Here is a 19,651-nt window from a genome sequence, read left to right as displayed (position 1 = left end):
ATTGCGATATTGTGTTTATTTTATACATTCAACTTGATTCTACAGTCAGTCAAATTGTTTCTGTTTATAACATTTTGAAGAACGCAATATACCGTGGTTTTAAATGGTGTTTTATATATAAGCACACATACTGAAAGTAAAACGAAAGCTGTCCCAAGACAGCGTGCTGAATATTATTCTTATTTGACAGTTGATGTACATTTTCTAGACGTTACGGTCCTAAACCCGGAATTTCAGCAAAATGTCTCCATCTCTAACTGAAGTTTTAGAGCGCAAAAGTTCAGAAGCCTAAACTCTTCAGTTTAGAGTTATGGAACTTAGGCAATGTCAAGAGTCAGTTGAATACCTGTAGTAGAAACAGTGAAATAGAGACGTAGTAGAAACAGTGAAATAGAGACGTAGTAGAAACAGTGAAATAGAGACGTTGCATGTATACCTTAACCACGGAATAACATGGACACGAAGGTTTGAGTGATTAGTGTAGCTCAGTCTACTTGGTGAATAATCGAGCTTAAAACATTGAAATATTACTATGACATCATCTATAATGTTGTATTTTTATTTTAAAATGAATGTTGTATTTTTTTAATACAAGGCACTGCCGGGCTCTTGTGCTCACAATTTTAATGTCGTCCCTAGATACATAACCAAGAGGGCCATGATGGCCCTGAATCGCTCACCTGACTAACAAAATACAATCCCAACCCATATTTTATCAAGATAAACATTCTGACCAAATTTCATAAAGACCTTAACCACGGAATAACATGGACACGAAGGTTTGAGTGATAAGTGTAGCTCAGTCTACTTGGTGAATAATCAACTTAAAACATTGAAATATTACTATGACATCATCTATAATGTTGTATTTTTATTTTAAAATGAATGTTGTTGTGTTTTTTTAATACAAGGCACTGCCAGGCTATTGTGCTCACAATTTTTATGTCGTACCTAGATACATAACCAAGAGGGCAATGATGGACCTGAATCGCTCACCTTACTAACAAAATACAATCCCAACCCAGATTTCATCAAGATAAACATTCTGACCAAATTTCATAAAGATTAGATGAAACTGTGACCTATATTGTCTACACAAGGTTTTTCTATTATTTGACCTAGTGACCTAGTTTTTGACCCCAGGTGATCAAAATACAATCTGAACCCAGATTTCATCAAGATAAGCATACTGATCAAATTTTATAAAAATTGGATGAAAACTGTGACCTCTATTGTCTACACACGGTTTTTCTATTATTTGACCTAGTGACCTAGTTTTTGACCTCAGATGATCCAAATACAATCCCAACCCAGATTTCATCAAGATAAACATTGTGACCAAATTTCATAGATTGGATGAAAACTGTGACCTCTACTGTCTACACAAACAAATTGTTGAAGGACACAAGCACACGCACGCACGCTCATGTGGGCACTGGACATCACACAGTCATATAAGCTCACCATGTCACTTTGTGACAGGTGAGCTAAAAGTTATACAAACAACAAGAGGTGTCTGTAGGACAGCATGCTCGACTTTGCACAGTCTTGATAGAGTAATAAATGCTTGATATTGAAGCAAAAAGAGTAACAAGAAAGACATCATTTGCATTTGTGACAGTAAATAAAAAATAAAGTTAGGTAAAATCAACTTGTCCTGTACAGTCCCTTTATGATATTTTACGAGTTAGCAAGTCTGAAAGCAATAGCTATGATACTTTAGGAGTAAAGTGGACCAAAACACAAAACTGAAACAAAATTTCAATTTTCCAAGTATAAAAGGGGCCATAATTCTGTCAAAATGCCAGTCAGAGTTACATACCTTTGCCTGCACAGTCCCCTTATGTAAGTTAGTGTGCACTTATGAATGCAATAGCTTTAATACTTTAGGAATAAAGTGGAGCTAAACACAAAACTTAACCAAATTTTCAAAGTATAAAAAGGGAACATAATTCTGTCAAAATGCCAGCCAGAGTTATTTTACTTTGCCTGCACAGTCCCCTTATAATAGTAAGTAAGCGTTGCAAGTTTGAATGCAATAGTTTTGATACTTAATGAAAAAAGTGGACCTAAACACAAAACTAAAGTGAACACCAACCCAGATGCTGCTCAGGTGATGCATTTGTATAAGCTCATAATTTAAAAATAAAGAGTTATGCACCTTGACCTACACGATTGTCTTGTTGCCATAAAGAAGTAACCAAGATTGAGTTAAATATCTTGGATAGTGTTCAAGATTTAGAAATTTAAAGAAATCTTCTAAGTTAAAAAGGGGCATAACTTTAAAAACATTGTTGACAGAGTTATCCAGCTAGACCTAAACTAGTGTCTTGTCTCCATAAGGAAGAAGTCCAAGTCTGAATTGATTATCTTTGATAGTACTCAAATTATTGAACTTCTAAGTTAAAAAGGGGCATAACTCTAAAAATAATATAATGCTGACTAAGTTATGCATCTTGAACTACACACTTGTCTTGTTGCCATAAAGAAGTATTCCAAGTTTGAGTTAATTATCTTTGATAGTGTTAAAGTTATTTGACTTTATAAAAAACTTAAACCAACGCCGACGCCGGGGCGAGTAGTACCTCTCTCATTTTTCTTCCAAAAGTGGAGCCAAACATGAAGCAATAACTTGAAACATGTCACACTGATGTCCCAACAACACATGTTTGGACGCAGACAAATACATAAATTATTCTACAGTGACCAAAAAGACCAAGGGCCCTAATTCAGTCAAAACTGGTTGCAACCAAAGTTCGTTTCTTTATGATCATGTACCCAATACAGTAATTCAATTGTGAACATTTTAGCCCGAGGTAAAAGAGGAGTTAAAAACACAGAATACAACAGCCATAATTCTGCCAAAACAAGTCATGTAAAAAATTCTTTCTTCACAGTCATTTATATATAAAGGTCATAAAAATGTGCAAGTTTGAGTGAGATCCACCTATTAGTTTCGGGTAGTTAAAACACAAGCTGCAGGATGTTTGAACGGATGGATGCACAAATATAGGCATGAAAATAACAGTAAGTATTATTACCTGATGTCTTATATAAATGATAATTTATTATTTTTTGCTATTTCCTCATAGAAAAAGAAATTTGCAATGTTTTAAACTGTTACCGGTGAATATCGAACTGTTGACCGGTCAACAGTTTGAACTGTTGCCTGCTGGAATAATGACGTCATTTCGCCGAAAATATGACGTCATTTTACAGTAAAACAGTCAAAATTATTTATTTTATCGATTACTGTTGTGTGTAAATAAAAATTTAGTTTGCTGTTATTTCTATGTTGGAAATTTGATCAGGTAATAAAACACTTATTTCATGGATGCTTGGTGAACAGTCAAAACTGTTGTCCCTCGGTATCAGGGCTGACATTTGGAACTGTTGCCCTCGGCCTATCGGCCTCGGGCAACAGTACCAAAGTCATCCCTGATACCTTGGGAAACAGTTTTGACTGTTCACCGCGCATCCATGAAATAAGTGTATACTGTTTTATGTATGACTTTCAGGTACAATTTGAATTATTGCATCCAATCAATCAACAAATTACAGACCACCTTTATGGAGACTTAATTTTCGAGGCTAGGACAAATTTCCAGCCATAGCACTCAGAAAATTGAAACAAATCTCCACATTTGCCTATACTTAACACAGTTCGAAAAAGCTCAACCACAAAGATGTAACACCCATAATTCAAAAGAAAAAGGTTTCTTTTCAAGACATTTATTGCAGTTTAAGAAGAAGAATTCACAATATACTCATCAGATCACATCTGTAGAGAAAAATTCTACAGACACATATTACATCCAACATACATCTAAGGTATCTCAAATGACACACAAAATGCCATTTTAACAATAAAAAAAGAGTCTTAAAGATTAAGTTTTGCTGATTCTGTCTAGATTCTTATAGGCCCTGTTGATTATTGGCCCTCCACTTCTTACTGTGACTTGAGTTGGGCCAGCTCTTTCTTGATTTCTTGTACTAACGCATCTCTCGAGACCTTTCTCTGAAATATGAAAGTATAACAAGCAAGGTGTACCTTGTTTATGAAACTTACTATTATTTGTGTTCAAATGTTACATGGCAAGTGAAAAGACAATACCTTTAACCTCACTATTAAGTGTTAGAATATGTCAAATTGCTCGTTTTAGAAAATAATTAGAATAAATGACATGCGACTTATTCTGTATTCTTATGCCACTTTTTAGCAGCACTTAGTACCATTTGGCATTTGTGAGACTTGATGATGCCTTTATATGTGTAATAACCTTATGTATTAGCCATACGTAACATAATTGAGTCACGCTCTAGGAAAACTGGGCTTAATGCGTATGCTTAAAGTGATGTCCCAGATTTAAGTGGAGACACTTCCCACTTTAATAATATTTTTCGTTAAAAGGTAGTCTCTTCTAAGTAAAAATCCAGGTTAAGTGGAAAGTGTTGTCCCTGATTAGCCTGTGTGGACTTTAAAGGCTATTCTCGTATGACACTTTATACACATTAAGCCCCGTTTTCCTAGAGAAGGTTAGTTAAGACAAGGTTACTCTATTTTATGCATTCTTTATAAAGGAACTATGAATACATGTCCTAGCAGCTAGTCCATACCTCTACGCGGGTGAGGGTATTTTTCAGTGTGACTTCATTGTTCTCTATCTCCGACTGGCCAATGATTACAGACAGAGGGATCCCATTGCTTTCACAGTACTGGAACTGGTCCAGGGGCTTGGGGTTTTTCTTGTACGACTGCTCCGTCTACGGGAGAGAATGAAATCATATGAAATGATGACACGTAATACAATATGCCTTCTGCTACCAGATTTTTTAAATAAAATATTGCTACATCTACATGAAAAAGATGAAATACAATGAAATGATGAAAGTTTTAAATAAGATATGGCTCCAGCCATGATAAAAATATGAAATCATTAATGATGGAAAATGATAATGAAAGTCGATGAAATAATGAAGAAGAATGCTTTTGTTACAATTAATAGTAACCAGTAGAAAAGATATAATACTCCTGTTTACCAACTATCATTTGTAACAGGATTTTAAGTAAATCTCTTGCATTCTGCACTATTTGCTTTTGTTAATCATTGTAATGTCATAATTAATCCATTTGTTCTGTGCATCTAGATCCTCTTTTATGCGAAATTCAATTTGTCACAAATTTATATACAGTATCTTCTGGAAGATTCAGAAATATGATTGGGTTTCATGTTTCCTTCATTGTTAACTTTTAAACCAATTTTTTTGTTAAGTCAACATTACAAGAGCTAGGGGAGGTAACTCTAAAGAAAATAAATAAGTTAGGGGCAATTTGGAGTACCTCACTTGCTTTAAAAGTTGAAGTTAACCATTCCGTGTATATTAAAGAAAATGCTTAACGCAAAATAAGCAAATTTTTTTTGATTCTCTATACTATCTGGGAATGCAATAAGAAATTTTCACTTGGCCAAAAAACGTAAATTAATAACATCAGTGGTCAAGTTAAATGTGTTTACAGTATAACATTTACATGAGTGAATAGAACTTAGCGAGGTGTGTTATATGGTACATTACATGCAGCCCTTTGACAATTAAAGCACATATTTTTTAATAAAAACAATTGCATCGATTATAACAGAATATATTAAGAACTTATGATACAGGACACATCATTAAAGCCTGGAGGCCCTGGGTTAATCTATGAAGGTTGACAAGATATTTCCAAAGTCACTAAGAACTGGTTCTTCCCAGGAGGTGGACTCAAAAGTATCTCTTTAAGCCAAGAAATTTCAATACAGCTTACATGCCAGAATTTTTTAGGTCCAAAGCGGGACATTCCATAAAAAATTGTAAGGACACCTAAAACGATCTATCATTCCACCTTTACTGTAGTCAGTATAGTACTAACAAAAACTCTTGATACTTATTTCAAGACATAAAACATCTGATATGAAGCATAAAATCTAAAACATAGCAACAACAGTTTTATTAAATAAGACAATAGCACACAACGAAGATAATATTCATCTTTTTAGAGTACAAAATCGGGAACATTACGACAACAATACCATTCCCGCTATTTTGGAACTAAACATTGAATGTAAAAGACTCATTAATGACGTAGAGTTAATTTTACAAAACAATTGTTTTGTAAACCGTTTCAAACAAAGACAAAAACAAACACATTTTCAACATTTATTTCACTACATGTATAATACAACTATCGATAGCAATAAGCGACCACTATCTTGAAGACCACCATGGTGTGAATGCCTGATAAAATCAATAATTAGCCGATAAATCGCTGATAAGGTGTCATAAACAACACTGGTGCACACGAGAAGTAGAATCGGATTGTTAATTGGGGGCAATATAGGGATTAGCGGTGGTAAGTGTTAGCGAAATAGCGAATTTTATTGGGAACCTATAGACCTTACATCGTCATTTACGAATGTCGGGACAAATCGTCTCATATCGGGACACCGGGACAAAGGGCCCAAAATCGGGACTGTCCCGCCGAGATCGGGACGTCTGGCATGTATGCAATACAGTTGAGCTAATTTAAAATCACTTGGTTAAATCTAAATACTTCTACTTCATTTATGAAAGGCATTAATCAAATTGTCAAAAAAGCACCAAGTCTCACCTTGATGTCTGCATCCCAGAGTTCCTGACAGAGACGCAGACGGTGCTCTACCAGATTTTTCTGAGCAGACACAACATAAACCTCTGTTTCTGTGGTTCGAATCTTCAAGTTTGTTGCCTGGTAACATCAAATAGGTCAAAATGCATACATTTCTCACATATGAATGTCAAATTACTAGTGTTTCTTTAAGTATCCTTATGTGATCTAGTCAAATACTTTTCAATCTGTATGTTTTTTATGAAAAAGATAAAAAATAAATTATTATAAACCTTTCAACATACTTAAGTATCTGATTCAACCAGAAATACCCCACCATAAGATTGTCCACTATTTCAATGCTCTAAGTAGTGTTTGCCCTTAAACTAAGCAGGCGTGACTATATAAAACATAACTAGTGTTTTATCTAAGTTATCAGGGCTCAGTTTTTTTGGTCTGCCAAAAAGGTAATGAGAGCCATGAGTCATTCATATTGTATTATTTGATATTATTGTCCTTACAGGCCGTGACTGGGAACTTTCAATTTGAAAATGCATCATATACCAAGCGGATAACTGATGAAGGTGCGATAACAAATGAAAACAGATTTGTTTTACAAAGGGAAGAACATTTATCAAGATGGTTGGAGGTTTGAACACATTCATTGAAACAAATTCATTTTTATCCCCACGCTTTTCAAAAAGCGTGCGGATATTGTGGTTATATACGCCGTCTGTCCGTCCGTCCGCCTGGCCACTATCTCCTCCTACACTATAAGCACTAGAACCTTGAAACTTACACACATGGTAGCTATGAGCATATGTGTGACCCTGCACTATTTGGAATTTTGATCTGACCCCTGGGTCAAAAGTTATGGGGGTTGGGGTGGGGTCGAGTCAGAGATTTTTACTCATTTTTTATGTTATTTCATATTAAATTCTTCATTTCTGCACCGATTTACTTCAAATTGATACTGAACATCTCTTATGACAATACAGTCAACCTAAACTATGCATGGCCCCATTACCAACCCTGGGGCGCCCCGCCCACATAGACCATGACCACCCAAAATTGCCTTTTACTATAATTTCTACATTGCTACACCGATTCACTTCAAATTGATACTGAACCTCTCTTATGACAATACGGTCAATCTCAACTATGCATGGCCCCATTACCAACCCTGGGGCGCCCCGCCCACATAGACCACACCCACCCAGAATTGCCTTTTACTATAATTTCTTCATTTCTACACCGATTCACTTCAAATTGATACTGAACTTCTCTTATGACAATACGGTTAATCTCAACTATGCATGGCCCCATTACCAACCCTGGGGCGCCCCGCCAACATAGGCCACACCCACCCAAAATTGCCTTTTACTATAATTTCTTCATTCCTATACCGATTCACTTCTAATTGATACTGAACTTCTCTTATGACAATACGGTCAATCTCAACTATGCATGGCCCCATTACTAACCCTGGGGCGCCCCACCCACATAGGCCACACCCACCCAGAATTGCCTTTTACTATAATTTCTTCATTTCTACACCAATTCACTTCTAATTGATACTGAACTTCTCTTATGACAATACGGTCAATCTCAACTATGCATGGCCCCATAACCAACCCTGGGGCGCCCCACCCTCTTAGGCCACACCCACCCAGAATTGGCTTTTACTATAATTTCTTCATTTCTACACCAATTTACTTCTAATTGATACTGAACTTCTCTTATGACAAATGGGTCAATCTCAACTATGTATGGCCCCATTACCAACCCTGAGGCGCTCCACCCACATAGGCCACACACACCCAAAATTGCCTTTTTCTATAACTTCTTCATTTCTACACTGATTCATTTCTAATTGATACTGAACTTCTCTTATGACAATACGGTCAATCTCAACTATGCATGGCCCCATTACCAACCCTGGGGCGCCCCTGGGTCAAACATGCGGCATGGGGATACGCGTCGGCCTCTGCCTCGCCGTTTCTTGTTAAAACTATTTCTCTCAAGTATGAGTGGATTTGATAAAGTAGCAATTAATTCTAACATAAATGTTCGGATACACATTTTTTATGGATTTTTTAGTGTTCCTAATCTAAACAAGAGATGAGTTTCTCTGAAACACAATGCCCCCTTTTGCGCCACTTTGAAGCCATAAATATGTCCTTTGACCTTGAAGGATGACCTTTATCTTTTACCACTAAGAACGTGCAGCTTTATGATATACACAAGCATGCCAAATATCAAGTTGATATGTTCAATATTAACAAAGTTATGACCAAACTTTAATGAAGGTTAAAGTTTTAGAAAGAAAAAAACAATGATATTTGACCTTTGACCTTGAAGGATGACCTTGACCTATATTTTTCACCACTCAAAATGTGCAGCTCCATGAGATTCACGTGCATGCCAAATATGAAGTTGCTATCTTCAATATTGCACAAGTTAAAAAAGTTTAACCAAGGTTAAAGTTTTGTGACTACCACAATGACTGACTGACACAATGACAGACAGACAGACAGACAGACAGACATAGAAGCCAAAAACAATATACCCCCGATCTTTCGATCCGGGGCCATACAAAATCTGAACATTATTCGAAGTCATAATTCTAATAAACAACATGACTTTTTTGTCAGACTCAAAGGGGGAAAAAAAACATTTTTCAGTCAAGCCATGCCTCTTTCACATTCTAGATAAAACACTACTACAGCATATAATGGTTAATAAGTGTGCCAAAGGAGTATAACTTAACATTTAAAGACTGTAAACAGTACCTGACCTAAATATTTGTATACACAACTATAAACACCACAAATGCCACATTTTTATCAGTGATTTTTAAAGCCTTATGCTTCATTAATGCAAATATATGCTCAACTCTGATGCTTATCAAACCCTTATGCTTCGTTATTGCAAATATGCGCTTAATTTCAATGCTTACCAAAGCCTTATGCTCCATGATGGCAAATATTCGCTCAATTCCAATGCTGACGCCTACACAGGGGACCTTCTTGCCCTTGGCGTCAAACATGCCAACAAGATTGTCATAGCGACCGCCCCCAGCAACACTGCCCACGGTAACAGACTCCTCCTCCTGACCGCTAGCAGGGCTGGTCGGCTGATGGGTGTAACCTGAACCAGGGAACAACTGAATTATTGTTTATTTGAGCCTGTGAAAATTGAGCTTATATATGTGCGTATAGTGTTGCCCCATATGAGTCGGTGCAGTCTGCACAGGCTCATCTGGGATGACACCGCATAACTGCATTTTTGTTGATGAGAGACTTCCTTTAAATAAAACATTCAATATAAAAACAGCAAGTGTTGTCCCTGATTAGCCTGTGTGGACAACACAGGCTAATCTAGGACAACTCATTGAGCACATGCATTATGCCAAGTTTTTCCAACACCCTCATTATATACCTTATTTTTGCTGTTTTTCTGCCATATCAGAGAGGTCATTTAATTTGATCACAAATTTCTGGGAAAAGCCTGGCCTTGTTTGATTGCATTCTTGAAATTGGAACTTTTTTTACAAGTACGTCACTCAAACAACGCTGGTCTTTAATTTTCATCGACTTACATATTTCCCAGAAAAGCACATCTTAGTTGTTTATCAGTATATGGAGCACCTACTTAGATCAATATTTGCTTCTTTATTGTAAAACATGACTTAAATGTTATCAGGTACAAACCAAGTAAATAAAATAAAATTGTATTGAATAAAAACGCTGACATACCTATATTATCTTGACAAAATTAGTTCCATGAAACAATCACTTTCAGACAGAATAAATAGAACAAATGTATTTGCTCAAATATTGTCTGCTCTATCCCTCTTATTATCCACAGATTAGACAATGCAAACTAAAATCCATTGGAAACCATCAAAGTGAAAACAACAGTTATTGAAAAACAAGGCAGGCTATGATATATAGAGAATATTATGTGAGTGTCGGATAGAGATCAAGTTTATCATGCGAGGCTGAGAAACATGTAGTGCGAGGCTTGCAGAGCGCTACAAAGTTTCGAGCCGAGCATGATAAACTTGATCTCTATCCGACACTCACATAATATTCTATTTATCCTATTATTTTGTGGTCGTTTATCGTTCAAAAAGAGTAAAAATACTTTAACATTCAAAGAAACAGCGCTGGTTTTCCATGTTGACTCCAAAGTGTTTGTTTACTTCAATGTCATCATTTGCTATGACGTCACATTGAAACATATAGTGTTCTTAATATAGAGATCAGAAAACCATGGTCTAACAAAAGATGTGTTTGTCAGAAAAACAATGCCCCCTACTGCGCCTCATTGAAATACAATTTCTATTTATCATTTGGTATAGAAATCATCTCCCTTTAAAGGTTATTACTTCCCTTAAATTTTGTCCAATCAAACTGGGGGAGGGGGGGGGGTGGGGGTGTCTCACAGTAAATTATGACCATGTCAGACATCACCGACAACCAAGGCCTGTAGTTTAAAAGAGATCATAGCCAGAGTTGATCATGTATCTATGGACATAAGTCCACAGGTATGTAATGAACATCAAAGAAATTATTATTATATCATTTAAAAAAAAACTTTGAAAAATCAATCATTTGGGTTATAAATAATCAAAATAATAAGTCTGTACAGTAACTGTGAAAAGAACTTCAATTCTTGGTAAGGAAATATATAATATGAGATTTATAATTATACAAATTACTTCCCTTGAAAATAATTGTCTGTAACAAATCTCTATTTTTAGTAGCAAATAATTAAAAGCCACTACCGTGACTGTAGATTCAACATTCAAAATGTGCAGCTCCATGAGATACACATGCATGCCAAATATATAAAGTGGCTATGTTCAATATTGAATAATTTTCTCCCTTTTTACAGCTTATTACTTCCCTTAAATCTGTATTTTTTACCGTAGACGGTTAAGGATGACCTTGACCTTTTACCACAATGTGTTTATCAGAAACACAATGCTGCCTATTGCGCCGCTTTGATTTATTTAACAAAAATATATACGTTGGCAGGTCAGATAACTATGTCCATTTAAAGCTTATTACTTCCCTTGACTTTGTTTTTTCGACTCTAGACCTTGAAGGATGATGTTCACCTTGAAATTTTACCACTCAAAATGTGCAGCTCCATGAGATACACATGCATGCCAAATATCAAGGTGCTATCTTCAATATTTAAAAAGTTATGACCGATGTTAAAGATTTTTTCGGACGGACGGACAGACTGACATACTGACTGACGGACAGTTCAACTGCTATATGCCACCTTACCGAGGGCATAAAAATAGCGATAGTATAAAGATAAAGTTTATACGATCGTTGTTATACTATCGATTTTCATATGGTAATAGGATAAAATCCATTATTGTCTGACTAAGTTTCTTAAATGTTTACAGAGGTAGAAGCATTTATTTTACTGATGTGACTCGTTTCTGTGTATTACTTACTGTTATTTACCCCTGTTAACCGGCAAGTTCTGTCAGAGCCATTATGACAAACCCTTCAAATCTGACTTACCTTGCAAGCAGGCTTCATAAATCACCCCTGTGTAGTAGTCCAGACCTCGGGCCAGACTCAAGTCAAACACCACCTGGGAGGAAACATGAGATGGTATTGTAACAAGGCCAAATTACACATACTGATTCTTCTTTACTGTTATAAATTTCGAAATAAAGTTATATGACAGATAATGGAACATGCAACCAGGAAAGACTTGGTTTTAGGCTTTTTTTTAAAATCTTGTTATACAAATTGTTGACTGTTTTGAATGCATATGTTGTTTACTATGTTTTAAAGGAGTGTGACCTGAATTGTACATGGATATCCCCTAAAATCATGCATTATAATAAATGATCATCAGGAATGCCTAAGTATTTGACCACTGGCTACCTTGTCTGCTATTTTGTACATTTCACAATACTGCAGCAGCAGCTTCATTTCCTGCAGTCCCTCCACTGCCTCCTTCTGAGTGGCCAGGCTGGCATCCTTCAACAGCTCCTCAATCACATCCAGACCTCCTGAACATGTGCAGTACAGATATAAACCACCAGAGAAGGAACATCGCACAGCTAAATCACTTACAAATTGTAGGAGAACACCTTCAGACAAATTTCTGGCAGACAGGCAAACATGAAGGGAGGCAGACAGACAAGGAGGAAGGCAGACAGGAAGCGAGGCAGGTCGACAGATACACTGGGATAGGCAGATAGGCAGGAAGGGTGGCAGACAGATATACAGGATGGAAGGAAAGCAGGGAGGGAGACAAAATGGCAGGCATGGAAACAGACAGGCATGGAGGGAAACAGGCAGGGATGGAGACAGGCATGGAGGGAAACAGGCAGGCGTGGAAACAGACAGGCAGGGAGACAGGCATGGAGGGAAACAGGAAGGCAGGGAGGGAGAGAGGCAGACAGATAGACAGGTAGGGAAGCAGGCAGGCAGGGAGGCTGGAACAGAGGCACGCAGGGAGAGACAGGAAGGCATGGAGGGAGACAGGCAGAAAGGGAAGAATATAGGCAGACAGGGAGGGAGCCAGGCAAGGAGGAAGACATAGAGGCAGGGTGGAATACAGGCAGTGAGTGAGACAGACAGACAGGCACGGTGGCAGACTGAGACAGGCAGGAGGCAGACAGGCAAAGGAGGAAGAGGGACATGCAGGGAGACAGACATGCATGGAGGAAGACCAACAGCAAGGAGGGAGACAGGCAGGGAGGGAGACAGGCAGGCAAGGAGGGAGACAGGCAGGGAGACAGACAGGCATGGAAGAAGACCAACAGGCAGGAAGGGAGACAGGCAGGGAGGGAGACATACAGGCAGGCAAGGAGGGAGACAGGCAGAGAGGGAGACAGGCAATGTGGCAGACAGGCAGGCAGAAAGGCACTGTACACTTAACAATTCTGAAAAATGGTGTATGTCCCGTATCAGGGACAACACTATCCTTCTAGTATTGTAGTTTTGTTTGAAGGACGTCCCTTCAAAAAGAAAATGCACTTTAGTCAGAAAGCTTCGTCCCTGTGAAGATTGCACAGACCAATCTGTAAAATAATTTACGCAAATGCAATAAAACCCCGTTATTCCACAGCGAGGCTCAAGTATGATATGCAATGAGTTATCATGTATGTCCCCTTACCAACCCGATCTTGTCAACTCCCTTACCACTGAATTTCACAAAGAATCCAATCCTGTCAACTCCTTTACCACTGAATTTCACAAAGAATCCAATCTTGTCACCTGCCTTACCACTGAATTTCATAAAGAATTCAATCTCTTCATCTGTCTTACCAATGAATTTCACAAAGAACCCAATCTTGTCAGCTGCCTTACCACTGAATTTCACAAAGAACACAATCTTGTCAGCTGCCTTACCACTGAATTTCACAAAGAATCCAATCTTGTCAACTGCCTTACCACTGAATTTCACAAAGAACCCAATCTTGTCAGCTGCCTTACCACTGAATTTCACAAAGAACCCAATCTTGTCATCTGCCTTACCACTGAATTTCACAAAGAACACAATCTTGTCAGCTGCCTTACCACTGAATTTCACAAAGAATACAATCTTGTCAGCTGCCTTACCACTGAATTTCACAAAGAATCCAATCTTGTCAGCTGCCTGGGGGTCGAGTCCCTTTTCATCAATCATCTCTGCTCTCACATCGGCCCAGAACGTCTGTAAACAATCACAACAGCAAATGTGAGTAGTGTCATTGCAAAAGGATCTTATGCCATTTTGCTGCCGGCATAGCTTCCGACCAGCCTGCACATCTGCGCATTCTGGTAAGGAGCTATGCTGCCTGCGTATGAGACTATGAAACCTTGTGTGGCTGCAGCAAATTGGCAACTTCAGACTAAAGCGCTAATGCTCAGGCTGGTATGGAGCTATGCTGGCCTCATATTGCAAAGGATCAATTTTTTGCACAACCCTACTCTTGCACTGACCTCAATTGACTGCACTAAGCCTCGTGAATAAACCCATACTGAATTACTACGGATATTCATGTAGGGTGGCGAGATGATTCAGAGCAGATGAAAATATTTGATTATCTTAAGAAAATGTTGATAGTTACACAGGGGAGACCCGAGATTATTACACTGGATGATTTTTTTAAACAAAGAGAGACTAATAATTAGTACAAACACAATCAGTTTAAAAGTTTAACAAGAGCACCGCATAAAGGGTGCCAACACTCTGCTGCAGGTGCAGTTTTGAATAAATGAAAGCTTGTAAGAATAAAAAATTGTTTAGAGGTCACAGTGACCTTGACCTTTTACTTAGCGACCCGAAAATGGGTGAGACGTGAAGAAGTCATCAAGGTGCATCTACATATGAAGTTTCAAAGTTGTAGGTGGAACCACTTTTAGAGACAAATGTCAAGGCTCTAGCACAACGCGGATGGCGGGTGACGAGCTGGCTATGCCAATATCTCAGGTTTTCTCCGAAAACAGGCGAGCTAAAAAATGCTCAGGCTATTTGTATGAAAGTTTTTTTATTATTTTGCTTCTAAAATGATCACATAATAACTGATGGCCAAGAACATGACTGACAGTAAAAGTGTGATAAAAAAGCTTACCATGTTCATATTGTCCTAAATTGAGGTGAGCTCAGTCATTAATATCCTTTTATACCAGTCCGTCCCTACCTTATCAAGTTTATCAACAGCTGAACAAATGGTTCTGAACTTGTCCTCTGGAACTCCACAGGCAGCAAACATTCCATCCAACAACTTTCGGTGATTGACCTTGAATAAGAATTAGGGGCTTACACTGAAACTGGGCAGAATTTTGATATATAAGCACAAACATTAAAATGATAATTGAACAAGAAAATTCAGTTAAGAATACACTTTGGGAAAAAGTTATTGCAAAAAATGGCAATCAATATTGTCCATTATGTCTATTATTTCAGATTTGAAAAAAAAACTTTTTTAAAATATAACTTCTTATATCTTGTTAACAGGTATGTTAAAAACGATTAACTAGTTAAACAATCTTTTTATTGATATAATTTGATTTTTTTTATACCAATTAAAATACAAGATATGAAATGACTAAAGGCCAATCTGGTGCTGATCAAGTGACAAGATCAACTTATTTCTACAAACAGTTGCCAAAAAAGACTTTTATATTACAACAAGAGGGCCATGATGGCCCTGAATCGCTCACCTGACTCATTAAGATCAGATGAAAACTATGACCTCTATTGTCTACACAATGTTTTTCTATGATTTGACCTAGTGACCTAGTTCCTGACTCTAGATGACCCAAATACAATCCCAATCCAGATTTCATCAAGATAAACATTCTGACCACAGTTCATAAATATTGGATGAAAACTGTGACCTCTATTGTCAACACAAGGTTTTTCTATTTATTTGACCTAGATTTTTACCCCAGATGACCCAAATACAATCCCACCCAGATTTCATCAAGAATTCTGACCAAATTTCATAATGGTTGGATGGAAACTGTGATCTCTAATGTCTACACAAGGTTTTTCTATTATTTGACCTAGTGACCTTGTTTTTGACCCCAGATGACCCAAATAAAATCCCAACCCAGATTTCATCAAGATAAACATTCTGACCAAATTTCATAAAGATTGGATGAAAACTGTGACCTCTATTGTCTACAGAAGGTTGTTCTATTATTTGACCTAGTGACCTTGTTTTTGACCCCAGATGACCCAAATACAATCCCAAACCAGATTTCATCAAGATAAACATTTTGACCAAATTTCATCAAGATTGGATGCAAACTGTGACCTCTACTGTCTACACAAACAAATTGTTGACGGACGGACGCACGGACACACGCAGGCACGCACAACGGACGCCGGACATCACACGATCACATAAGCTCACCGTGTCACTTCATGACAGTGACCTAAAAATATGTGTCGGAGATAAACATGAACAGTTGTGGTTAAAATCCCATAGAAACAAGGGCTGTTTGTAAAACATGCATGCCCCCCTATATGGGCTATAAGTTGTAGTAGCAGCCATTGTGTGAATACGTTTTTTGTCACTGTGAATGGTGGTGGTGGTGGTGGTGGTGGTGGTGTAGTAGTAGTAGTAGTAGTAGTAGTAGTAGTAGTAATAGTAGTTGTAGTAGTAGTAGTAGTAGTAGTAGTAGTAGTAGTAGTAGAAGTAGTAGTAGTAGTAGAAGTAGTAGTAGTAGTAGTAGTAGTAGTAGTAGAAGTAGTAGTAGTAGTAGTAGTAGTGGTGGTGGTGGTGGTGGTTGTGGTGGTGGTGGTGGTGGTGGTGGTGGTGGTGGTACTAGTAGTAGTAGTAGAAGTAGTAGTAGTAGAAGTAGTAGTAGTAGTAGTAGTAGTAGTAGTAGTAGTAGTAGTGGTAGTGGTAGTAGTAGTAGAAGTAGTAGTAGTAGTAGTAGTAGAAGTAGTAGTAGTAGTAGTAGTAGTAGTACAGGGTTTGACATTAACTTTTTTTACAGCAAGACTGTCGGAACAGCTCCTCTTAAAATGTACTAGCCTGAACCTGTTGTCTACTAGACCACAAATGACATAGCAAATGAACACAATTGTGTCATGTAACTGTTTAATCAGGAAATAGCAGTAAATAATCAGTGAACACCAGATTTTTTTTTATGCAAAGAGTAAAAGAATAAAATAAAACTTTTTTTGCTTTCCTTCGTCAAATTCAATCCATGGGAACTGACTGGATTTTCCATCTAGGATAAAATTGACGTTTTCGTGTTTCTTCATATTTACTGCTCGTGTCAGTTTTAGCGTCGAATTCTTTTTTATTAACTGATTAGTCCGACGAAAATCTGAACTTGAACAAAGCCATTCTTTATATTACATTCTCTTGTCTGCTACGCAAAAATGTTTACATTGACAATACCGATTTTCGATAGAAGTCGTAAAATCATGCTCTACAGTTTTACGACACTGCAGAAAATCATTAATATTCTTGACAACTTGACCAATGGAAACAAGCAATTTCTGCAGGAAGCTCTCCTTTGCATCTAAAAATAGCGATGAATCATCATGTGAATGCTCCGCATTTATTTAAATACACTAGTTTTGTTTTAATGTAAATAACGGATACGAGAGTAATTTTACACATTAAAAATAAAGGTTTTCACAGCAGTTAGTTATAGTTATATGAATCAGTATAGATTTTTTTATGTACGACCAGTCGGACAAGCTAGCCAGCAGTTTTACTAGCCCGACCACCGATCTTACTAGACAATGTCTGTCGGACGTGCCTTAGTGTCGAACCCTGTAGTAGTAGTAGTAGTAGTAGTAGTAGTAGTAGTAGTAGTAGTAGCAGTAGCAGTAGCAGTAGCAGAAGCAGTAGCAGCATTACAAGACCAATACTTAAGAATGATCAAATGGGAAAAGGTAACCTAGCACTGGCAGTAAATATGGGGCTCATTTACAGGTCAGATTTGGAATCTCTGCTGTAAAATGAGATTTTGAATGAATTAAAGGGAGGCAAATCTGTAATAAAAAGAACATGCATAAACCGTAGTTGTGTCTCTTGTTTGAACCATGCTAAATCCTTACAAGTTTGGAAAGAATTGGATGAAAAATTTGGACTTTATTGCATAAACACCATTTTCTCAATTCAAGGGGAGGTAATTCTGTACTTCATGGACCAATAATGCTCATTTTTTGTAGGGTTCGTGTTCTCATTGATATAAAGACACTGTGCAAATTTGGAAAGGATTGGACAAAAAATGTGGAAGATTTTTGAAAGCTTTCACAAAATAGGCAAAAACAAATAAACATGCAAAGTTCAACGAGCTCCTGCGGCCATGTTTTTTGACGAATCAAATTTCTTTGAACAAATTTTTCAGGGGAGCCTTCAGAGGTCATCCCTGTGAAATTTTTTGAAAATCTGATGAGCGGTTTCTGACAAGAAGATTTTTTAAGGTTTTTACCAAATATGGTCATGGTGGCCATCTTGGTTATGTGATCAAATTTTTTTTAACAATTCTTTTGTCCCATGACCTAGGGATGCTCCACATGAAATTTAGTTGAAATTGGCTCAATGGTTTAGTAGAAGAAGATGTTTACAAATTGTTTACAGACAGACAGACAGACAGACGGACGGACGCCGGATCACAATAGCTATTGCTCAGGTGAGCTAAAAATAGCACTTTGGAACAAATAACTGATGAACAAATATAAAAACTTGCTTTAGGACTGGATTAATGGGTTTGATATAGTGATATTTTGAATAAGTGGCATTTGAATTAAATATCAATGTTTTCCAATGAAATTTAGATGAAAAGTTATGAGACCAAAAAAGACCTTCAAAAATACCAACCAAAACGGATTCAGGGTTTAAAAAAATAAATAATTTACTGTTAATAAATCACCATTATTTAAAACTCAACTTGTTTAACTATAACTGTCTGGCAACACTCACTCGTATTTTGTAGTCGCCAATTTCCAGCTGGGACAGAATCTCTACCACAATCTTTACACACTCTGCATCTGGCAGCATTGGATCATACTGGCCAGCTATATCAAAATCCTGGCAACAGAGTACAGTATCAATATAAATACTTAAATCTAAAGCAACTAAAAAACTTTTGCGAATTTTGAATGTAAAATATTTGAGCTGCATATTTGGAAAACCAGGCAAAAAGCACATGTATTATATTGTTTTTAGCATAGGTGCGTTTACACACCTAGGCTTATGGTATATACCATAAGCGGAAAATCCACATCGATTGGTTGCCCTTTATGAAGCCTTACCTGATCAAAAATCAGACGAAATATCTATTTAATTTAGTATATGGTCATTCTTACAATTTTTATTTGGAAACGTTTTTCTAACGTTTTCTTCCAAGAATATTGCTGACACCGTTTTTAGTGAATTTTTCAAAGACCGTTTTATGTCAAAAAATCTTCTTATAACCTAAAACAAATTTCGTTCGTAAAACAATTCTATCTGCACTATAAATCTCAATCTCCTACGCAGTGGCCTCCCTTATACTAGAAGTTACTGACATGGCGAAGCAAGGG

At 37.2% G+C, this 19,651-nt stretch overlaps 1 protein-coding gene across 5 annotated transcripts in view; it reads right to left on the bottom strand.

Annotated features, from left to right (window-relative positions):
• Nucleotides 1-3,716: 3,716 nt before the first annotated feature.
• Nucleotides 3,717-19,651, bottom strand: part of LOC127876090 (histidine--tRNA ligase-like) — a 36,270-nt gene continuing 20,335 nt past the window's right edge. For all 5 annotated transcript variants that reach the window (XM_052421009.1, XM_052421007.1, XM_052421010.1 and 2 more), the window contains 9 exons: nt 19,050-19,157; nt 15,294-15,392; nt 14,230-14,323; nt 12,544-12,671; nt 12,172-12,244; nt 9,582-9,772; nt 6,647-6,763; nt 4,618-4,764; nt 3,717-4,018 (listed from right to left, as the gene is read on the bottom strand). In XM_052421009.1, the coding sequence (XP_052276969.1) occupies nt 3,950-4,018; nt 4,618-4,764; nt 6,647-6,763; nt 9,582-9,772; nt 12,172-12,244; nt 12,544-12,671; nt 14,230-14,323; nt 15,294-15,392; nt 19,050-19,157 (1,026 nt within the window). In that variant the 3' untranslated portion in view covers nt 3,717-3,949. The remainder of the gene's footprint in view (nt 4,019-4,617; nt 4,765-6,646; nt 6,764-9,581; nt 9,773-12,171; nt 12,245-12,543; nt 12,672-14,229; nt 14,324-15,293; nt 15,393-19,049; nt 19,158-19,651) is intronic.

Source organism: Dreissena polymorpha, chromosome 4 (assembly GCF_020536995.1).
Source record: "Dreissena polymorpha isolate Duluth1 chromosome 4, UMN_Dpol_1.0, whole genome shotgun sequence".
Taxonomy (NCBI): Eukaryota; Metazoa; Mollusca; class Bivalvia; order Myida; family Dreissenidae; genus Dreissena; species Dreissena polymorpha.
The sequence above is the reverse complement of the archived record's forward strand: the minus strand, read 5'-3'. Positions and strand labels throughout refer to the sequence as shown.